The sequence below is a fragment of the Barbus barbus genome, assembly GCF_936440315.1.
Source record: "Barbus barbus genome assembly, chromosome: 4".
Lineage (NCBI taxonomy): Eukaryota > Metazoa > Chordata > Actinopteri > Cypriniformes > Cyprinidae > Barbus > Barbus barbus.
Window position 1 is genome coordinate 14,899,295 of NC_136732.1, and position 19,229 is coordinate 14,918,523.

The 19,229-nt window shown below is 40.6% G+C and overlaps 1 protein-coding gene across 4 annotated transcripts in view; it reads left to right on the forward strand.

Moving 5' to 3' along the window:
• The window catches only part of LOC306864149 (CREB-binding protein-like), an 84,249-nt gene extending 65,757 nt beyond the window's left edge, over positions 1-18,492 (forward strand). The window contains exons 13-31 of one of the 4 annotated variants that reach the window (XM_079407891.1): positions 165-347; positions 953-1,279; positions 1,370-1,543; positions 2,385-2,556; positions 2,642-2,760; positions 3,015-3,254; positions 3,949-4,037; positions 8,077-8,190; positions 8,279-8,335; positions 10,060-10,137; positions 11,445-11,512; positions 11,593-11,743; positions 13,284-13,430; positions 13,528-13,641; positions 13,891-14,056; positions 14,176-14,343; positions 14,422-14,583; positions 14,705-14,986; positions 15,248-18,492. In XM_079407891.1, the coding sequence (XP_079264017.1) occupies positions 165-347; positions 953-1,279; positions 1,370-1,543; positions 2,385-2,556; positions 2,642-2,760; positions 3,015-3,254; positions 3,949-4,037; positions 8,077-8,190; positions 8,279-8,335; positions 10,060-10,137; positions 11,445-11,512; positions 11,593-11,743; positions 13,284-13,430; positions 13,528-13,641; positions 13,891-14,056; positions 14,176-14,343; positions 14,422-14,583; positions 14,705-14,986; positions 15,248-17,473 (5,037 nt within the window). In that variant the 3' untranslated portion in view covers positions 17,474-18,492. The remainder of the gene's footprint in view (positions 1-164; positions 348-952; positions 1,280-1,369; positions 1,544-2,384; positions 2,557-2,641; positions 2,761-3,014; positions 3,255-3,948; positions 4,038-8,076; positions 8,191-8,278; positions 8,336-10,059; positions 10,138-11,444; positions 11,513-11,592; positions 11,744-13,283; positions 13,431-13,527; positions 13,642-13,890; positions 14,057-14,175; positions 14,344-14,421; positions 14,584-14,704; positions 14,987-15,247) is intronic. The other 3 variants (XM_079407893.1, XM_079407892.1, XM_079407894.1) reach the window with 3 other exon arrangements.
• The last annotated feature ends 737 nt before the right edge of the window (positions 18,493-19,229 follow it).

Below are 19,229 nucleotides of genomic sequence, written 5' to 3' on the forward strand. Positions count from 1 at the left end.
ATATTTTTTTTATATTTATTCTTGAGTTGTGCACCATTTTGGATTTGTATTTACAAAAACTAGCTTGTTTCACTAGAAAGTAAACTTATCGATAGCTTTATCACTCATGTTGTGTCAAACATACTTTTGTGGCTCAAATCTAATTTATCTTCATTCTTTTGCAGATGGGCATGTCTCCCTCCAGGTTGCCACAGGCACCAGCAATGATGGGAGGCCATGCTAACAACATGGTGGGCCATACGCCCAACCAGAACCAGTTCATGAACCAGACACAATTCCCTGCCTCAGCCGGGGGCATGAATGTGAATGTAAACCTGGCTCAGCAGTCGGGGCAGACTGTCCCACAGGTGAGGAGTCAGAATTGCTACATCTTCATTAGTTTCATTGTTTGTGGTGTTGCTTGGGTGTTCATAAGAGACCACAAACACTTCTTGTCTTCCTGTCATAGAGTGCATTAGTGCCTGCCCATTTTGTCAGCAGCGATGGTTCCAGAAGTGTTTTTTCCATTCATTTTTCAAAAAAAGTTACAAGCCATAAACTAAACTTGTGGTCGACCGATATTTAATTTTTTTTTTTTTGTTTGTTTTTTTGACAGCCGATGCCTATATTTTGGAAAGCAGGATGGCCGATATAATTTTATAATTTTTAAACACCTTTCTGATTGGTGGAATTTTCTTTGCGGAATTATGGGTAATGTAGTTTTTCAACAGGCTATGAAACACGAAACATAATTCTTATGTTTTAAAGTTGAAATAATGCGGTCTGATGGGTTCAACGAAAGCATATACCATCGATTAACAATCTCAGAGCTCACAGTAGATCTGACTTTAAAGGTTTATGGGTTAGTAATCAATTTCCCTTTCGAGTTTTACCTCTGGAACCAACTGTTGCAATCTGTTATAGTTTGTTGTGCAGTATCTGAGTCGGTTTGCCCTCCATCTCTTGTCTGCAGCAGCAGCCGAATGCTAACCTGACCTTGAATTCCATGGGCCCTCTGGGCACACCGTCTGCCCTGTGCTCCACCCCTCCTCCGCCCTCCGCCTCTACCCCATCAGCTGCAGCTAACCTACAGGCACTCCAGACCCAGCCTTCCACGCCGGCCTCGGCCGGGGGCCACGTCACGCCCACCCACATTCCCAGCGGCTTGCCCCGCCCTCCCTCAGCCCTGGGCTCCTCCCCCGCACCCTCCCAGCCGCTCACGCCCCTGCAGCCCCAGCCCGAGCCCTCCCTGCAGATGCAGCAGCCCACCTCTGTGCAAGCGCAACAGCCCAGCACTCCGGTGAGGATCGCCATGAAAACACAGCCTCGATTGCAGTTGTAAGCCATGACACCCTTAACTCATGTCCTTCCTCATTTTTCTGTCCGTTAGCTCTCTCAGATGGCTGCTAGCGTTGATAGAGTTCCCACGCCTGCATCCGTGGCCGAGACTCACTCCCAGCAAGCTTTGCCCCCCGACTACCCTGCTGCTGAACCCAAAACTGAGCATCAAGACGACGAGCAGGACTTTGACTCTGGGAAGAAGCGGCCCGATATCAAGATGGAGGTGTGACAAAATTGGCTTAAAAATGGTTCAGAAATTCTTGACTTTATTTGGTTGTGTTTCTTGACAGTTTTAAACTACCATTGAAAAGTTAGAAAATAGTGAATTAATATTACTAAGAAATTGCTATTTTTGTTCAGCAAGAGGCGTTAAATTGATCAAAAGTAACAGTAAAGACATGTTACTAAAGATTTATTTTAAACAAGTGCTGTGCTTTTGAACTTCCTGGTCATTCATTCATTCAATTCATTCGAAGGATCCTATTCAAAGAATCCTGAAAAAAGAATCTGTTTTCAACATTGATAATAATAAGAACTATTTCCTTGAGCAGCAAATCAGCATATTAGACTGATTTCTGAAGGATCATGTGACATGATAATGATGCTGAAAATTCAGCTTTGCGTCACAGAAAAAAAATGACATTTGAATATAGATTCAAATAGAAAACTTATTTTGAGTTGTAATAACATTTAAAGTTTTTTGTTGTATTTTTGATCAAAAACATACAGCCTCGGTAAGCAGAAGAGACTTCTTTCACAAACAAAATATTATCAACACCTAACTTTTGAACGATTCTGTATTTCTTTGCAGTATACATTTCTTGATTTGTTTTTTTTTGTTTTTGTTTTTTTCATTGAAGAGATTCATGGTCTCTGAATTTTATATTGCCATATCTATTATTGAATTTATTTGTTGAAACTCTTCAACTGATTTGTCTTGCTAGCTCTAATGCCAGTTTTTAACTCTTCATTCTCTAGTTTCTGAATATTTCATTGTCTCGTGACTTAATTCAAATGACACAGTCTTTAATAAAGATCTAAACATAATTCATGTTGTTCATTAGGATGAAGATGTCAAACCTCCTCAAGTAAAAGAGCAGCCAGTGTCTGTAGAACCTAAACAGGAACCGATGGAGACGGAGGAGAAGAAACCAGAGACAAAGACTGAGCCGAAAGAGGAGGAAGTGTCCAACAGCACCACACCATCCAGTCAATCCGCCCAGTCACGCAAGAAAAGTAAAACGATATTCTGAAAACATCGAAACCACAATCAGTAATATCTGGAAATTGATTAGTCGCATAACATAATGATTTGTTACAGTTTTCAAGCCGGAGGAGCTCAGACAGGCGCTGATGCCTACATTAGAAGCTCTGTATCGTCAAGACCCAGAGTCCTTGCCCTTCCGCCAGCCAGTTGATCCCACTCTCCTGGGCATTCCGGTAAATCCCCTACAACTATTTATTGGGCTAACATTTTATGGATGTCTCTCGAAATATATTAGATAAAATGACTCTGCATCTTGTAAAAAAGCAGATTTTGCCCAGTATTATAGTATGCCAAGTTAAAAAAATATATGTTTTTTTTAAATATCAATAAAAGTTTTCCATCCATTCATCAAATATTATATAGGGCAGTGTAATCACCATGTATTTGATGATTATTTGTGTAATGTATTTGTTGTTTTTTCTCCCAGGACTACTTTGACATTGTAAAGAACCCAATTGACCTTTCCACCATCAAGAGGAAGCTGGACACTGGGCAGTACCAGGAGCCTTGGCAGTATGTTGACGACATTTGGCTGATGTTCAACAATGCCTGGCTCTACAACCGCAAAACATCTCGAGTGTACAAGTACTGCTCGAAGCTGGCCGAGGTGTTCGAGCAGGAAATTGACCCCGTCATGCAAAGTCTGGGATACTGCTGTGGGCGCAAGGTGAGAATTGGAGCTTCTTCCTCAAGGAAAAGAGTGGTTTGGTAACCAAAAATATTCAGCCAAAACTTAATTTCTAGTTTCGGGCCAAAGTCATTGACGATTGAATGGTTATAATCAATCTTCATTTTGATGAACCAAGATTTTTTTAATTCTATGCCGTTTCAGTTGATGCATGAATAAACTTCACTAAACAATATTTGTAGAGCACTATCCAATTAATCGGATTAAGATTTGTGCTTTTTTTTTACTATTGATATAAAACAAAATCTAAGCTTTCAAATTCAAACGTTTCACTTAAACTTGTCTTCATTGTCAATCTGTCAATGAAGTAATATGTAAAAAAATTTATGACACCACTGTTTATATTTATATACAGTTTATATACACTGTTTATATAAAAACAACTTAAATGCAAATATACAACTCAGTTTTTCAGTGTTGCTTGTTAAATTAATAAGAAAAAAATATTATTAAACTTGAATTTTTCAGCTACATTTAAACTTTAAATTTGGTTTGTGTAAAAAAAAAAATAATTTTAGTGCATCACTAAAACTGACAAAAGGATGTAACAAATCACTAAAACGTGATCTTAAAAATTTAAACAAAATATAAAAATAAAAAATTGTTAAAAGTGCTAAAATAGAATAAGTTAAATAAGTTGCTTTTAACAATGGCTTTTTCTCTGTCTCCACAGTACGAGTTTTCACCTCAGACGCTTTGCTGCTATGGCAAACAGCTCTGTACTATCTCCAGAGATGGCACCTATTATAGCTACCAAAACAGGTAACCAATGGGATGATCAGTGGTGTGAGAAATGAGACGCCGATGAATGACTTTCCAAGTGGGACTGTGATGCACTGACATATACTTATGACATTTAGGCTGCATTTACACTGCAGGTCTTGATGACCAATTCTGATTTTGACTATCCGATTTTTTTTTTAGATGACGTGCTTACATTTCTTTTAAAAGTGACCCGTATCCGATGTGTGCATTTTACCCTGCACTTGTGTGAAACAAGCCAAAAATAGCGCATATGACATAACAAATCAATTTGAATAGTACATTGAGTTTAATTTATTGACATAAAATTCATATAGAAACATTTTTAATGCAATAGTTACATCTATACATCAAAAGAATTATGTAGCTTAGAACAAATTCTTCAGGACAGTGATGTACGCAGCCCCGCTGAGAGCTTGCGAGTGGATTAATACTCAGTTGGTAGATATTGTTAAGCATGTCACATTGTCTGTGTTTTTTTTTTATAATTAAAACCAAATGCATTCATCAGTGATTGTATATCAAAGGCAGGACATGTTTGTGTGCATTTTATTTTGTGGTTTCAATGTAACGAATGGGACTTAAGCGCTCGTCTGACAACAGCAGCAATGAGCACTCAGGGTGATTTCAAAAGCAACACATTTCAGCGTCAGATCGCCTTTTATTTAACACAAACGAACTAAATTAATACTCTGCTGCTCAACAAGAGATGTTTAATTTGTTACAGGTATGTCTGTACCGCGAAATGTAAAAAAAAAAAAAAAAAAAAAATCACTTTTCAATGACGCATTTACAGGGGAATACCCGATTTGTCCACTTACACGGCAGGCGCAAATGCACACATCTGATTCATATCTGATTTATTTCCACACATGAATGAGGCCTGAAACCGATCGGAGAATATCGGAATCCATGTGATTTTTTTTTTTTTTTTTCCTGCTTACACTGTTGTGGGCCATATCCGATCTGTGCCATATGGGAGGAAAAAAATCGGAATTGGGTCACTTTAACCGTGCAGTGTAAATGCGGCCTTAGTGCTCAGTTGACTGTTTGCACCTTAAAAACGGAGTCATACGGAGTCTTAAAATCAATCTGCAGAAGAAATTGTTCAAAACAAGTTTTAACTTCATTTTGTTTTGAGTTTCCCTTCTGGGATTTAATCTGGATTCCCCCCTTGGGGTTAAAGTGCAATCAGGAACAACAAGCCAAAAAGACAAGATGGCAGGCCCTGCCATAGTAAAAAGTGCGCTTTTCTTTTTAGGAGCGCATCAATTAAAAAATTTAAAATTCTGATCAAAAATTAACCTTCCCATTACGAGGTGATATTTGACTCAAAGTAATTTACAGGGAATTTAGTTTTTACCTTTGTAATGGCATTTTTCTAACTTTATTAAGCATGTTATCTTTTGTCAAATTAAAAAATATATATTAATAAGCTTTTTATCATTTCTAATGAAAACAACAGAATAAAAACAAGTAGAATAAGATACCATTCAAATGAAATCAGTATTTAAGAAATAAATTTGTACTACAGAGGTGGCACAGAAGAACACAAGTGGCTTGTAGGTGTATTTTCAGATGTTTAATGAGGCTCAGAGGTTGCATAAGTGCAATTAAATTAATAAATTCATGTTGAGGTTAATGTTTTAAATATACAATTTTGAATGTAGAAATATTAAGGCCTGGTTTCACAGACAGAGCTTAGACTAAACCAGGATTAGGCCATAGTTCAATTAGGACTTTTTATTAACATGCCTTAGAAAAAAAACATTACTGGAGTGCATCTTGAGACAAAAAGGCACTGATATTTTTTAAGATCAGTGCAAGTTTATTTCATTTGAAACAACTCAGAATTACATTTTAGTCTGGGACTAATCTTAAACCTTGTCTGTGAAACTGGGGGTAAATGATTTAAATAACAGAAAAGATACTTAAAAATGAAACTAAAGTAGGTGGCGGTATGTCAATGATTTGATGACTGAATCATTCATTTAATTGACTCGTTCGAACGGATGATTCATTCAGGAATGAAGTAGACTGTCTTTATGAATGGGTAATTGAATCATTGACTCACTAGATTTGTTTAAAAACGCAGTTCATTCATAAACGAAACACCGCTGTGTTTGAATGGAGATGCGCTGCGGCTTGGCTCAGGCTTTGTTTGAAACTATTTTCGCTGATGAAATAAAGCAAAAATAAGGCAATAGTTTTGTAGTCAGACAAGAAGTCATTTAATATTAACTTCTTGTTTAATGAACTGTTGTATTAAATCAATATCACATTTGCAAACTCTCTTAATAATCATTAAAAGCTGTCACTCATTTTAGTTAATCGCGATCTCACAAAACTGCATTATAATCAACAAAGCTCCTTACACTGTGTAAATAAGAGATGCATGCACTGTCTACACTTCTTTGGTTATGTGATACATTACTCAACGCTGCAAAAACACGCAAGTAGGTTAGATACAGTTAAAGCTCCCTCAGCACAAACACAAATATGCTGATCGGGTCAGTAACTGGTGCTCCTAAATATGTTCATAGTCGCACGCAGTAGTTTTCAGTCGCAAATGGGATCACGAGCGCAGGGATGCTCAGGACGCACTGAAGTTATTTAACAGTAATCAGTTTTTCCACATGTTCATGGCCGTTGTTCCACAGTTGAAAAGAGACGGACATCAAAATAGCTGGGACTGCAACAACGGACGCTCATGTTATCAGTCATGACTTAATGGGGAAAAATAGAGCAGACACTGAACATGGTTGAAGCTTTCTAGAGTTCGCGTACAACTTCAAATGGAGTATACTTTGAAAGGCTGCGCGTTTGCGTACAAAAACGAAGTAACGTTAGGCCTTTAACATCATGATGTCTATCAGGCATCGTCTATCGGCCAAACACTATATGGCAAACGCGCGAGGGGAGGGCTGAGCTCATTCGGAACTACGGAAGCTCAGAGGGGAGCGTCGGCGGATGTTAAAAAGAAAACCGATTTTCATTCAAACAAATCGATGTAAACTACACATTCGAGTTAATCGATAAAATCGATTTATCGCCCTGCCCTAAAATAGAGCGTCTTGCTCTAGGTTACAGTGGTAATACTTTGTGGGTCAATCGTTGTTGGTTTTGAATCTCCCAGTTTGCAAGCCTAGATCTTCGCCTACTAGGCTGTTCCACCCACCAGCCCACTAGTATTTGTGTAAATCCTGAAAACTTTGGCAGTAGTCTTTAGGGCTGCACAGTTAATCAGAATAAAATCAAACTTTGTGTGGTTATCAAATCACAATGGCTGCATTTTAATTAAATATATGCAGTGTGTGTTTCAGAATGAAGCATGCTCTTGTTATCGATGGTCATCGATGGTGTATATATACTTTTTTTATTAAATGCTTTAACAGTGAAATATCACAATTGCAATTTTTTTGTTCTCATTTAGCAATTTTCGATTTTTCTTTAGTAACAGTAATAAAATAATGATCACTATTATTATTTTAAAGTTATTGATATGTAATCACTGTTTTTCAGAACTGTGTTGCTCTGCAGACCTACAATTTTTGTTTTTAATTGCTTTTTCAAAATTGTAATTGTAATTTTTAATCAGAAAAATCACAACTAGATGTTTTCCCCCATATCTAGCAGCCTTAATTGTTAGTATATTAAAACAAATATGTGCCTGGAAAAGCTCTGGTGCATCACTTTTCCATAACTGGCATTAGTGCATGTTTCTCATCTCATCACATTGTCTTTATTTCTGTTTCATGCCTTTAATTTGTTCTTAAAATCAATCAGAAAAGGCTTGTGGTTACTTTCTAGTGCATTAAAGGACATGCCATCCTGTAGCTATCCATCATTTATTTTATTTAACATTCATTTTTGAGTTTGAATGCTAACCTGTGCTCTGCCTTGGCCTGTTTGCTGTGTGTCAATCTCTGCCCAACCCTGCGTTCTGCGCTCTTGTACTGTGCTGCTCTCCGTGTGCCGGTTTGCCTGTGCTCTTGTGTGCTGGCTCCAGTTCACCCAAATATGGCCTTGTTGCCGACAGGTATCACTTCTGTGAGAAGTGCTTCAACGAGATTCAGGGTGACAGTGTCACCCTGGGAGATGACCCAGCCCAGCCGCAGACGTACGTATCTTCTGCCGCCCAGAAGGCTTTGAGGTTTTTCTTTGTTAAATTACACAGTTTATACTCAAAAATGAGTTGTGCATGTACGAAGGTAGAATTTATCTTGTACGTCTCTCTGCAGTATGATATCAAAGGAGCAGTTTGAGAAGAAGAAAAATGACATGTTGGACCCTGAACCGTAAGTTTCATAATTTTAATGCTTATACATTTTTTTCATTTTTATTTAAATAGTATACAGTCATGGGCAAAAATATTGGCACCCTTGGTAAATATGATCAAAGAAGGTTGTGAAAATGAATCTGCATTGTTAATCCTTTTGATATTTTATTTTAAAAATTTACAAAAATCTAGCCTTTCATTAGATAAGAATTTAAAATGGGGGGGGAAATATCATTATGAAATAAATGTTTTTCTCTAATACACATTGGCCACAATTAATGGCACCCTTTTATTCAATACTTTTTGAAACCTCCATTTACCAGTTTAACAGCTCTAAATGTTCTCCTATAATGCCTGATGAGGTTAGAGAACACCTGACAAGAGATCAGAGACCATTCCTTCATCCAGAATCACTCTAGACCCTTTAGATTCACAGCTCCATGTTGGTGCTTCTTCTCTTCAGTTCAGGTCACTCATTTTCTACAGGGTTCTGGTCAGAGGACTGGAATGGCCATAGCAGAAGCTTGGTTTTGTGCTCAGTGACCCATTTTTGTGTTGTTTTTGAGGTTTGTGTTTGGTTTATTGTACGGTTGGAAGATCCAAACATGGTCCATTATAAGATTTCTAACAGAGACAGTCACTTATTGATTTTTTTTATCTGTTGTATTTGATAGAATCCATGATGCCATGTGTCTAAACAATATGTCCAGGACCTCCAGCAGAAATATAGTCCCACAACATCAAAATACAGCAGTATATTTCATTGTACACATGGGGTACGTTTTATCCCTGTGTTCACCAAACCCATCTTGAGTGTTTGCTGCGAAAATTTTTTTTTCATTTTTCACATTTTTTATTTTCATCTGACCATAGAAGCCAGTCACATTTGAAGTGCCAGTCCTGTCTGATAACTGAATATGCTGGAGTTTGTTTTTGGATGAGCTAGGAGAATTGTTCTTGAAACCCTCCCAAACAACATGTGATGTAGGTGCTGTTTGATCAATTTTTTTTAAGGTTTTCTGACCCCGAGACTCAACTATTTTCTGCAATTCTCCAGCTGTGGTCCTTGGAGAGTCTTTAGCCACTCAAACTCTCCTCCTCACCGTGCATTAGGATGATATAGACACACGTCCTCTTCCAGGCAATTTCTTAACATTTTCTGTTGATTGGAAATTCTTAATTATTGCCCTGATGGTGGAAATGGGAATTTTCACTGCTCTGGCCCTTTTCTTAAAGCCACTTCACTAATTTGTGAAGCTCAATTATCTTTTGCTGCACATCAGAAATATATTCTTTGGTTTTTCTCATTGTGACGGATGATTAAGGGAATTTGGGCTTTGTTTTCCCTCTTATTTATATTTCTGTGAAACAGGAAGCCATGGCTTCATGTTCAAAATCTCCCTGGAGTGCTCAAAATTGTGAATATGAATGGGAATATACTTCAGAGATATTTTACTCATAAGAATTTCTAGGGGTGCCAATAATTGTCCGTGTATTTGAGAAAAACATTTTTCATAATATTTCCTCCCATTTTAAATTCTTATCCAGTGAAAGGTTAGTTTTTTGTGAATTTTTTTAAATAAAAGATCAAAAATTAACAATGCAGATTAATTTTCACAGCCGCCTTTGATCATATTTACCAAGGGTGCAGATATTTTTGGCCATGACTGTGTGTGTATATATATATATATATATATGTGTATGTATATAACACCACCTTTAACACCACCTTCTGTTTAACAGCTTTGTTGAATGTAAAGACTGTGGCCGGAAGATGCATCAAATCTGCGTACTACATTATGACGTCATCTGGCCATCAGGGTAAGCGTCTTATCCACTGATCTATATATATGACTGGATCGCTCATTGCGTGCTAAACTGCAGTGAAGCCACCGGAAGTGTTCGAGCCGCCATCTTACTCTATTCCCTACCGGCAGAGAGCACCATTGAGTGAAAACACTGACCTAAAATCACCCGATTTGAAGTGAATCAGTCACACGGTAGTAGTTTTTATGTTAGGTGTATGTAAATTAATTTTTGCTTCAGATGTTATTGCCAATGTTTACGGTCTTTTTGGGCAGGATAAGCGATATATTTAAATCGTTTAGGTGGGTGTGTCTGCTGCGCACTGCCGACACAGGTAACGAAACGTTAACTGATCCAACACAAAATATAGCCAATTTATGTACGTAATTATTCAGGAATTATTAAACGTGAACGTATCAGTATCAAAAATTTATTTGAATATACAATGAATAATAGCCTGTTACTTTATTGCTTTGCTGTACTGAAATGAAAAGCTTAATTTACCTTGCATTATCTTGGAAATAAAGCTTCATGTCTTTAAATCCGAACTGTATGTAACGTTAGTCAGTTATTTCTCTGAATAAATTGATATGTATATTTTTAGTGTCCTGATTGAGCAGCATCTATTTCAGACTCTCCAAGATTGTGCAAATGTGTACTGTTTCCATGTAAAATGTTATGCTAAATTAATAATTAATTTAACCACCGTTTAAATCATTACCTGCTTCAAAACGAATGCTGTTAACAAATCATTGTTGAAACATTTGCAGTAAGCCTACTGTACAAATAAAAACACTATAACAAAATTACATAATGAATAACTACAAGGCGAATGAAGGTATATGTGTAGCCTAACTGTTATACAAAGCTTAAATCTTCAGATTTCAGAATAAGCACTTTTTCATTTGTTATATATATGTTGAGGTTGTGTCCATCTGATGTTTATCATGTTCATCTTATGTTCTCTACTGTAATGAATGTAACTTTTTAATAAGCAGGGGAAATTCCCGACATTAAATAAAAAAAAAAAAAAAAACGTTTACAGGCCAAGGGTGTTTGCATTGTAAGAATGTACAGGGATACTTCAGATTAAAAACGCTGACTTGTTAGGTGATGTTTTCTTGTTAGGTGATGTTTTCATACAGTGGAATGTATTGGAATAGTGGGGAATACCAATATGGCGGTGCCTAGGCATCACTTTCATGACATCATGAGTAATCCAGTTCTCTATTATAGATCAGTGGTCTTATCCCACTATTCTCCTGAAGTTTAGCATGACATAATCTTATAGCTGCTTTGTTTGTCTCTCCTTCCTATAACAGTTTCATCTGTGACAACTGCATGAAGAAGTCAGGGAAAACAAGAAAGGAAAACAAGTTTTCTGCCAAAAGTGAGTGCTTTTTAAGCTTCCTCCTGCTTGCTTCTCTGTCTGTTGCAGAGTAAAGTAACCCTCTATGCTTTTCTGATCAGGGTTACAGAGCACGAGACTGGGCTCGTACATTGAGGACCGAGTGAATAAGTACTTGAAGAGGCAGAATCACCCCGAGGCCGGAGAGGTGTTTGTGCGGGTGGTCGCCAGCTCTGATAAGACCGTGGAGGTCAAACCTGGGATGAAATCCAGGTAACATCACAGATAATGAATACGAATCAAGTGTAGTTAGGGGCCAAGCCCCATAGGGGCTGTAGCCCCTATTGTAATCGTATGTTTTATTATTTTCTTCCCATGGGGTTCTATGGCAGCCCTATGAATGGAACAAAGGAAAATTATGAAATTTGGCACACTTGTAGTGATGGACATGAATAGTGATCTGACCAACTTTGGGGTCTCTAGAACCAACTCTATAGCGCCACCACCAGTTCAAAAATTCAACTTTGAAATGGTAATAACTCCTGAACCCCTTGTTCTAGAAAAATGAAACTTAGTACACCTGATTACTCTCTTCATGCTGATCACATTCAATAGTGAACATTAAGACTCCACCCCTTACAGTAGCGGCCACTTTGAAAAGTACAGTATTCAGTCTTTTCTCTACTGCTCCTTCAAAATTGATCCAATTCTTCCCAAAATTGGCTCAGATGATCTTTGGACTGAGCCGCACAAAAATGACTGATCAGATTTTTTTTATTCATCTTTGTTCAAAAGTTATGATATTGTGAACTTCGAGGTTGACCCAAATTGGTTCAGAGGCTGTATCTCAGCCAAACTTTGATCAATCAAAACACAACTTGGTGCACTTCTTCAACTCCATGATCTGAGGGTCCTTGCCAAATTTGGGAACAGCGCCTCCTATGGGTCGTGAGATACCAAAAATTCACATTTTCACTCATAACTTTTGAACAGTCAGTCAGAAAATTATAAGGATGTCAATTTTGCCAGGATTGGCTGAACCACGTGTCCGCCACTTTGAAATTTGTTGGCTTATACTAGTGATCTTAGCATTCTTCTAAGTTACAGGCTAAACAATTACCATTCTGTTTAATGTGACCCTTCAGCTATCGAATTAAGAATAAGCTGCGTTACAATTAACTTTACTTTGTGTTACGCTGGGTAAAATGCTAAAGAACTTTTATGTCAGCTCATTCTCACACCTAAACCTCTCCTTGGCAGCCTGTCAATTGTGTACACAACCGAGTGGTGCACTCTTCTAAGCCACTTCCTTTGAAGGTCAGGGGTTGCTTTGTTGTGGGTTCGAATCCCACATAGAGCAACTTTATAAAAATGTGTGTGATGTTGTGCTATTTTGATTAGTTTCTTATCCAGACCAGCATTGTACAAATATTTATTGCTCCTGGATTAGAAATGCATGTTTTTATCCATGCTGTGATCATTTTTATTTAAACTTCTTTTCGTTTTAAGTTCATTCTCACCAATAATTACAAAGTGGCAATTTTTTCTCACCAATAATTACAAAGTGGCAATTTTTCACATTCGTTCAGTTTGTACCATCTTTTTATTAGTATATTGTTGCTCTTTCCGCTCTGTGCCGCGCTACAGCCCATTCACGGGCTTGGCCCCGGAATCGCTGCTTGCAGCTATATTTCTCCTATTAAAGTCATTTCAAAATGTATTCAGAAGTAAATTGGTTCGACTTTTGATTTCACATTGACTTAGAAAAGCCTAGCATGCACCTGAATTGACAGGAGCACTTATTTTTCTGCAGGTTTGTTGATTCAGGAGAGATGGTAGAAAGTTTTCCCTACAGAACCAAAGCACTTTTTGCATTTGAGGAGATTGATGGAGTGGATGTGTGTTTCTTCGGCATGCACGTCCAGGAATATGGATCTGATTGTACCTTTCCTAACACCAGGTATCATGTAAATACTGATCTTTGGGGGGGAAAAATAACTAAATGGGTCTTGAACGGGCTGTATTGACTAATTGTCTTGTTTTACTCCTCTTTCCAGACGGGTATACATATCATATCTTGACAGTATTCACTTCTTCAAGCCTCGGATGCTAAGAACTGCAGTTTACCATGAAATCCTCATTGGTTATTTGGAGTATGTTAAGAAACTTGGGTAAGTACCACCTTGAAGTTGAAATATAATGTGTAATTGTTTTTTAGTGTTCAAATATTTTATTTCTTCAATCTCAGCTTAAAATGACAAGTCCACTATAAATAAGCCATTTGTAGGCTGTTTGTCCAAACAAAGTTAAACCGGGAAATTGTTTGAACCTATTTATTTTTCACCATTAGCACTTTCTTTTGTGATCTAATGAGATCGGTAGGGTTATGATCTAATATATTTGATTTTTACCACCTACAGGTATGTGACTGGTCATATCTGGGCCTGCCCACCTAGTGAAGGTGATGACTACATCTTCCACTGTCACCCTCCTGATCAGAAGATTCCCAAGCCTAAAAGACTGCAGGAGTGGTACCGCAAAATGCTGGACAAAGCCTTTGCAGAAAGAATCATCCATGACTATAAGGTATGCCAGTGATGAATTTGTTTTTAAGGGATTTGCGGTCTGTTAGTTTTCATTCACAACGGATTAACGTCACACTGACACAGATATGACTCACAAAATGACTCACTTGTGTTATGCAGGACATATTTAAGCAGGCCACAGAGGACCGGCTTACAAGTGCCAACGAGCTGCCCTATTTCGAGGGTGATTTTTGGCCCAATGTTTTGGAGGAAAGCATCAAGGAGCTGGAGCAAGAGGAGGAGGAAAGGAAGAAGGAGGAGAATACAGCCTCCTCTGAGACAACAGAGGTTAGTAAGAGCCAAATGGTGTGAATGAGTGTTTAGTGTAGTCTGTAGCCATTTGTTACATGACTTCCTTTTCCACAGGGAACCCAAGCTGACAGCAAGAACGCCAAAAAGAAGAACAATAAAAAGACCAACAAAAATAAGACCAGCATGAGCCGTGCAAACAAAAAGAAGCCTGGGATGCCGAATGTAGCTAATGATCTGTCCCAGAAGCTATATGCAACAATGGAGAAGCACAAAGAGGTTGGACTTGACACATTGTCAATTTTATTATTATTTATATTTTTTTTTACCTGAATTCCATTTATTTCGCTCAAAATGTGGCAAGTGCTGACAAGAACCCCTCTTGCGTCCTAAAATCCAGGTCTTCTTCGTGATCCACCTGCATGCTGGTCCAGTGATCAACACCCTGCCTCCGATCATGGATCCTGACCCAATGCTGACCTGCGATCTGATGGACGGCCGTGATGCCTTCCTGACACTGGCCAGGGACAAGCACTGGGAGTTCAGTTCCCTACGCCGCTGCAAGTGGAGCAGTATGTGCATGCTGGTGGAGCTACACAATCAGGGCCAAGACCGATTTGTGTACACTTGCAACGAATGCAAGCACCACGTAGAGACACGCTGGCATTGCACCGTTTGCGAGGTCAGTCTTCTCTTTGTGGCTTTGACAGCAGTTTAGTGTGTTGCCGTTGTTTGCTATCCAACAGGTGTTTTTTAAAAACATATATGGTACTACTTTATCACCACTTTACTTACAAGTTATTATTATTATCTGAGGTTTAAACTAGTAGGTTGCAGATTCAAACCTCTCAAGGTGTAAAAATCTCCCGTTTTGCAGCAGTAAATTAACATTCTATGTTATGATTATCTAGAAAACATAAAATCTTCTTCTGATTTCTTTCAGGACTTTGATCTATGCATTAATTGCTACAACTCCAAGGGCCATGAGCACCAAATGGTGAAGTGGGGTTTGGGCCTGGACGACGACAGCAACCAGGGCGGCGAGGCCAACAAGAGCCCGCAGGAGAGTCGACGCCTCAGCATCCAACGCTGCATCCAGTCACTGGTGCATGCCTGCCAGTGCCGCAACGCCAACTGCTCTCTGCCATCTTGTCAGAAGATGAAGAGAGTGGTGCAGCACACCAAGGGCTGCAAGCGCAAGACCAACGGAGGCTGCCCTGTTTGCAAGCAACTCATCGCCTTGTGCTGCTACCATGCCAAGCACTGCCAGGAGAACAAGTGCCCCGTGCCCTTCTGTCTCAATATCAAGCACAAGCTGCGGCAGCAGCAGATTCAGCAGCGGCTGCAGCAGGCGCAGATGATGCGCCGGCGCATGGCACTCATGCAGGGCAGAGGAATGCCACCCAGTCTACCCTCCCCAACTACCTCAGGAGGACCGGGGACGCCCAACTCTCAGCAGCTGCAGCAGCCTAATACGCCTCAGACCTCGCAGGCACTAGCCAACCAGCCCCAGCAGACACATCCGAATGTGGCTGCAATGGTGCAACCCTTCCCCAACCAACCACCTACGCCCGGGTCGCAGGGTAAGTCAGGCCCGCAGTCCTCGCCTCTGCCCCAGCAGCAGTCCCCCCTGCCCATGCCTCCTCAACAACAGCCGCAGCCCTCTCCGCAGCAGCAGCAGGCTTTGAAGGTTGCGAAACAAATAGAGATAATGACCAAAGTTCAGCAGCAGCAACAACAACAACAACAACAGCAGCAGCAGCAAGACTACAGGATGAACGTGAACGGCATGCAGATGAACCAAACTCGCGTGATGACTCCCATGCAGATGATGGCCCCTCGTGGCCCTCAGATGGTTCAGAACATGCAGCCTGGCCAGTGGCCAGCTGGGATGCAAGGGTCCATGCAGAATCCGCAGGCACCTCCAACGCAGCAAGTGCCACCACAGCAGATGGCCATGGCCCCGCAGCAGTCTCAGGTAGTGCAGACGCCGCAACAGGCGCAAATGATGCAACGTGCCATGATGCAGCAGCAGCAGCAGCAGCCGCGGCAGATGCAGGCTGTCATGCCTCCCCAGCAGGTGCAACCACAGGCCCCGCAGCAGCAAGGCATGCAGCAAAGAGGAGTGACCAGCAGCATCGCTCCAGGAGCGCTGCAGGACCTGCTGCGCACATTAAAATCACCAAGTTCCCCTCAGCAGCAACAGCAGGTCCTCAACATCCTCAAATCGAACCCGCATCTCATGGCTGCATTCATCAAACAGCGGACAGCGAAATACCAAGCCAGCCAACCGCAGCAGCAGAACCCGCAGGCCATGCTCGCAGCTCAGCCGGGAATGCAGAACATGGCTGCGATGCAAACCGGTCCCATGCAGAGACCCGTCATGTCGCCTCAGCAGCCGCAGCCAGCTGCAACCCAAGCCATGGCCGCCCTCGGATCCCAGGGACAAATGATGAATGCTGCGCACAACGGAAACCAGCAGCTGTTCCGCCGGCAACTAATGCGTATGCAGCAGCAACAGCAGCAGCAACAGGGAGCAATGCCTCCAGGACAAGGGAGATTCCCGCAACCTCAAGGCGCAGCCAGTTACTCGCAAATCCGCATGCAGCAGCAGATGGCCATGCAGGGAGGTGCTGGACCCATGGGTCAGATGCCGCCCATGGCTCAGATGGGTCAGCCTGGCATGGGCATGGACGCCCAGCAGAACATGCTGCAACAGCGCATGCTGCAACAGCAGCAGCAGCAGATGCTGAAGCAGCAAATGGGATCGCCGGCTCAGGCCGCTTCCATGAGTCCCCAACCCCACATGCTTGCAGGACAGCCGCAGGGAGCTCACCTGCCCGGACAGGCCATGGCCAATGCGCTGGGCAACCAAGTGAGGTCGCCTGCACCCGTGCAATCGCCCCGCCCCCCGTCCCAGCAGCCGCCACATTCCAGCCCGTCCCCGCGCATGCAGCCCCAGCCCTCGCCTCTGCACTCCGGCTCGGCCCACCCCAGCCTGGCGGGACCCATGCCGGGCCCCATGGACCAGGCTCACCTGTGCACACCCGAACAGAGTGCAATGCTTCCGCAGCTGAACACGCCAAACCGTGGAGGGCTCCCCAACGAGTTGAGTATGGTTGGGGATACATCGGGAGACACGTTAGAGAAGTTCGTCGAGGGATTGTAGCATTAAGAGACGTTCATTTTGAGGAGAGAGGTGTTTTCTACACCGGAAATTAGAGAAGGCGACAAAATGAACTGAAATAGGTTTACACAACCAATGGACTGCTTTTTCTTCCCTGTTGGAGGGATTGAAATTACTGTTTAAAGAGCAGAATCACAAAGGGTATTTTTCTGGGAGGGTTGTCGGGCCGGCCGAAATGCAGTCCTGGTCTACGAGTTACATTTTTAATTGCTTTGTTTTTTTGTTTTGTTTTTTCTCGGGGAGGGGGTTATTTTGAGCTTATGGACTTTTTAAATGGAATTTCTCAAGGTAAAATATTTGATTTTATTATTGAATACTTTCGTTTTGTATGTTTGCAAACTGAAATCAGTTTTTTTTTTGTTTTGTTTTTTTTTTTGTTTTTTGCTTTTTTTTTGGTGAGTGTGTGTGCGTGTTTAGGGACTGTAAAATACTCTGTGTGGAATTAGGATCAGGAGCAATCCTCATTCCTGTCTGATACGCATTCACATTTACCAGGTTTGGAAAAGGACGCGCCGCCTTTTTCTCTCCAAACTGTGGAGTTTGTACAGAGGACCTGTATTCATTTGTACAGAAAGGAGCTTGGCTACTGCACACACACGAACATGCGAGCAAATTGTGAAAGTTGCTCTTATTTTTCAAGGTGCCCAAATGCGTTAATTTATTGGCCTGGATTCAGTAGTTGTCTCTTAAGATGTAGGAAGATGTTCCTGTTTTTCTCGTTTGATCTCTGAAACATCAATGATGTCCCCTCCACCTCACGTATGAGGCCGGAGCTTCGTCTGACTGCTGATTTGTTCAAAGAGTTCTTCAGTCAACCTCTTTTGTTTTTCTCCTCATGAAACTTGAATTGAAGGTGAACGATTCTCTAATGTAAATCATGCAGCTTGATGACATAACTGTAAATAAAAGGAAAAAAGTTTGAGATCGCTGTATAAACTGGTTAAGAACTTGTTTCGTACTTATATACCATATTGTTAAATAAACTGTGTGCAACAGACACGACCCTTGTGGTGACTTCATTTTGGCCATTTTCTCAATTCTGATTTCAGGTAATTAAAATGCATAAGTTTTAAACTAACACCCAACTGACTGTTTCACGTAAAGCCAGTGCAATTTCAAACAATTAGTGGACAGGCAACAGTTGTTAAATTATAATAGAATTGAGGTTTTTCTGTTTCTATTGAGGAATGCATGGATCTGTTTCTCTGGATTCCGTCAAGACTGCCATCACCTATTTTTTTCTGAAAACATATTTGATCAGATTCCTTGTCCTTAAAATAATTTTGCAGATCGAAATTTAGAATTTATTAGAAATGTAGGATTTATTTATAGATCTTTAGGTTTTATTTCTTTACTCTGATTCGCTTTATGTAAGGGAGAAGTAAATGTACCAGAGCATTACATTTGAAATGCAATTATCAAATGTGCCATAGAAGTTTAAGTAACTGCCCGGTTACTTTCTTCAGCATGAGGTTGGAGTATATGCTCACCACTGGCTTCACTGCACCTCCTGGTGCCTGAAAGGTGCAACTGCAGTTTAGAGCTTGTTCTGCAATTCACAATTTCTGAACGCACTACACGATTCATTGTACAGGTTTGGATGTGATTAAATTGATAGAAGATGCAGTTTTTGAGTTCTGTATTTCAGCTCCACTGTGATTGGACTGCATCTCATTTCGACCAATGATTGCTAGTGTGGCATAGTATGATGATTTGTAATTTAGCCAAAAAAAAAAAG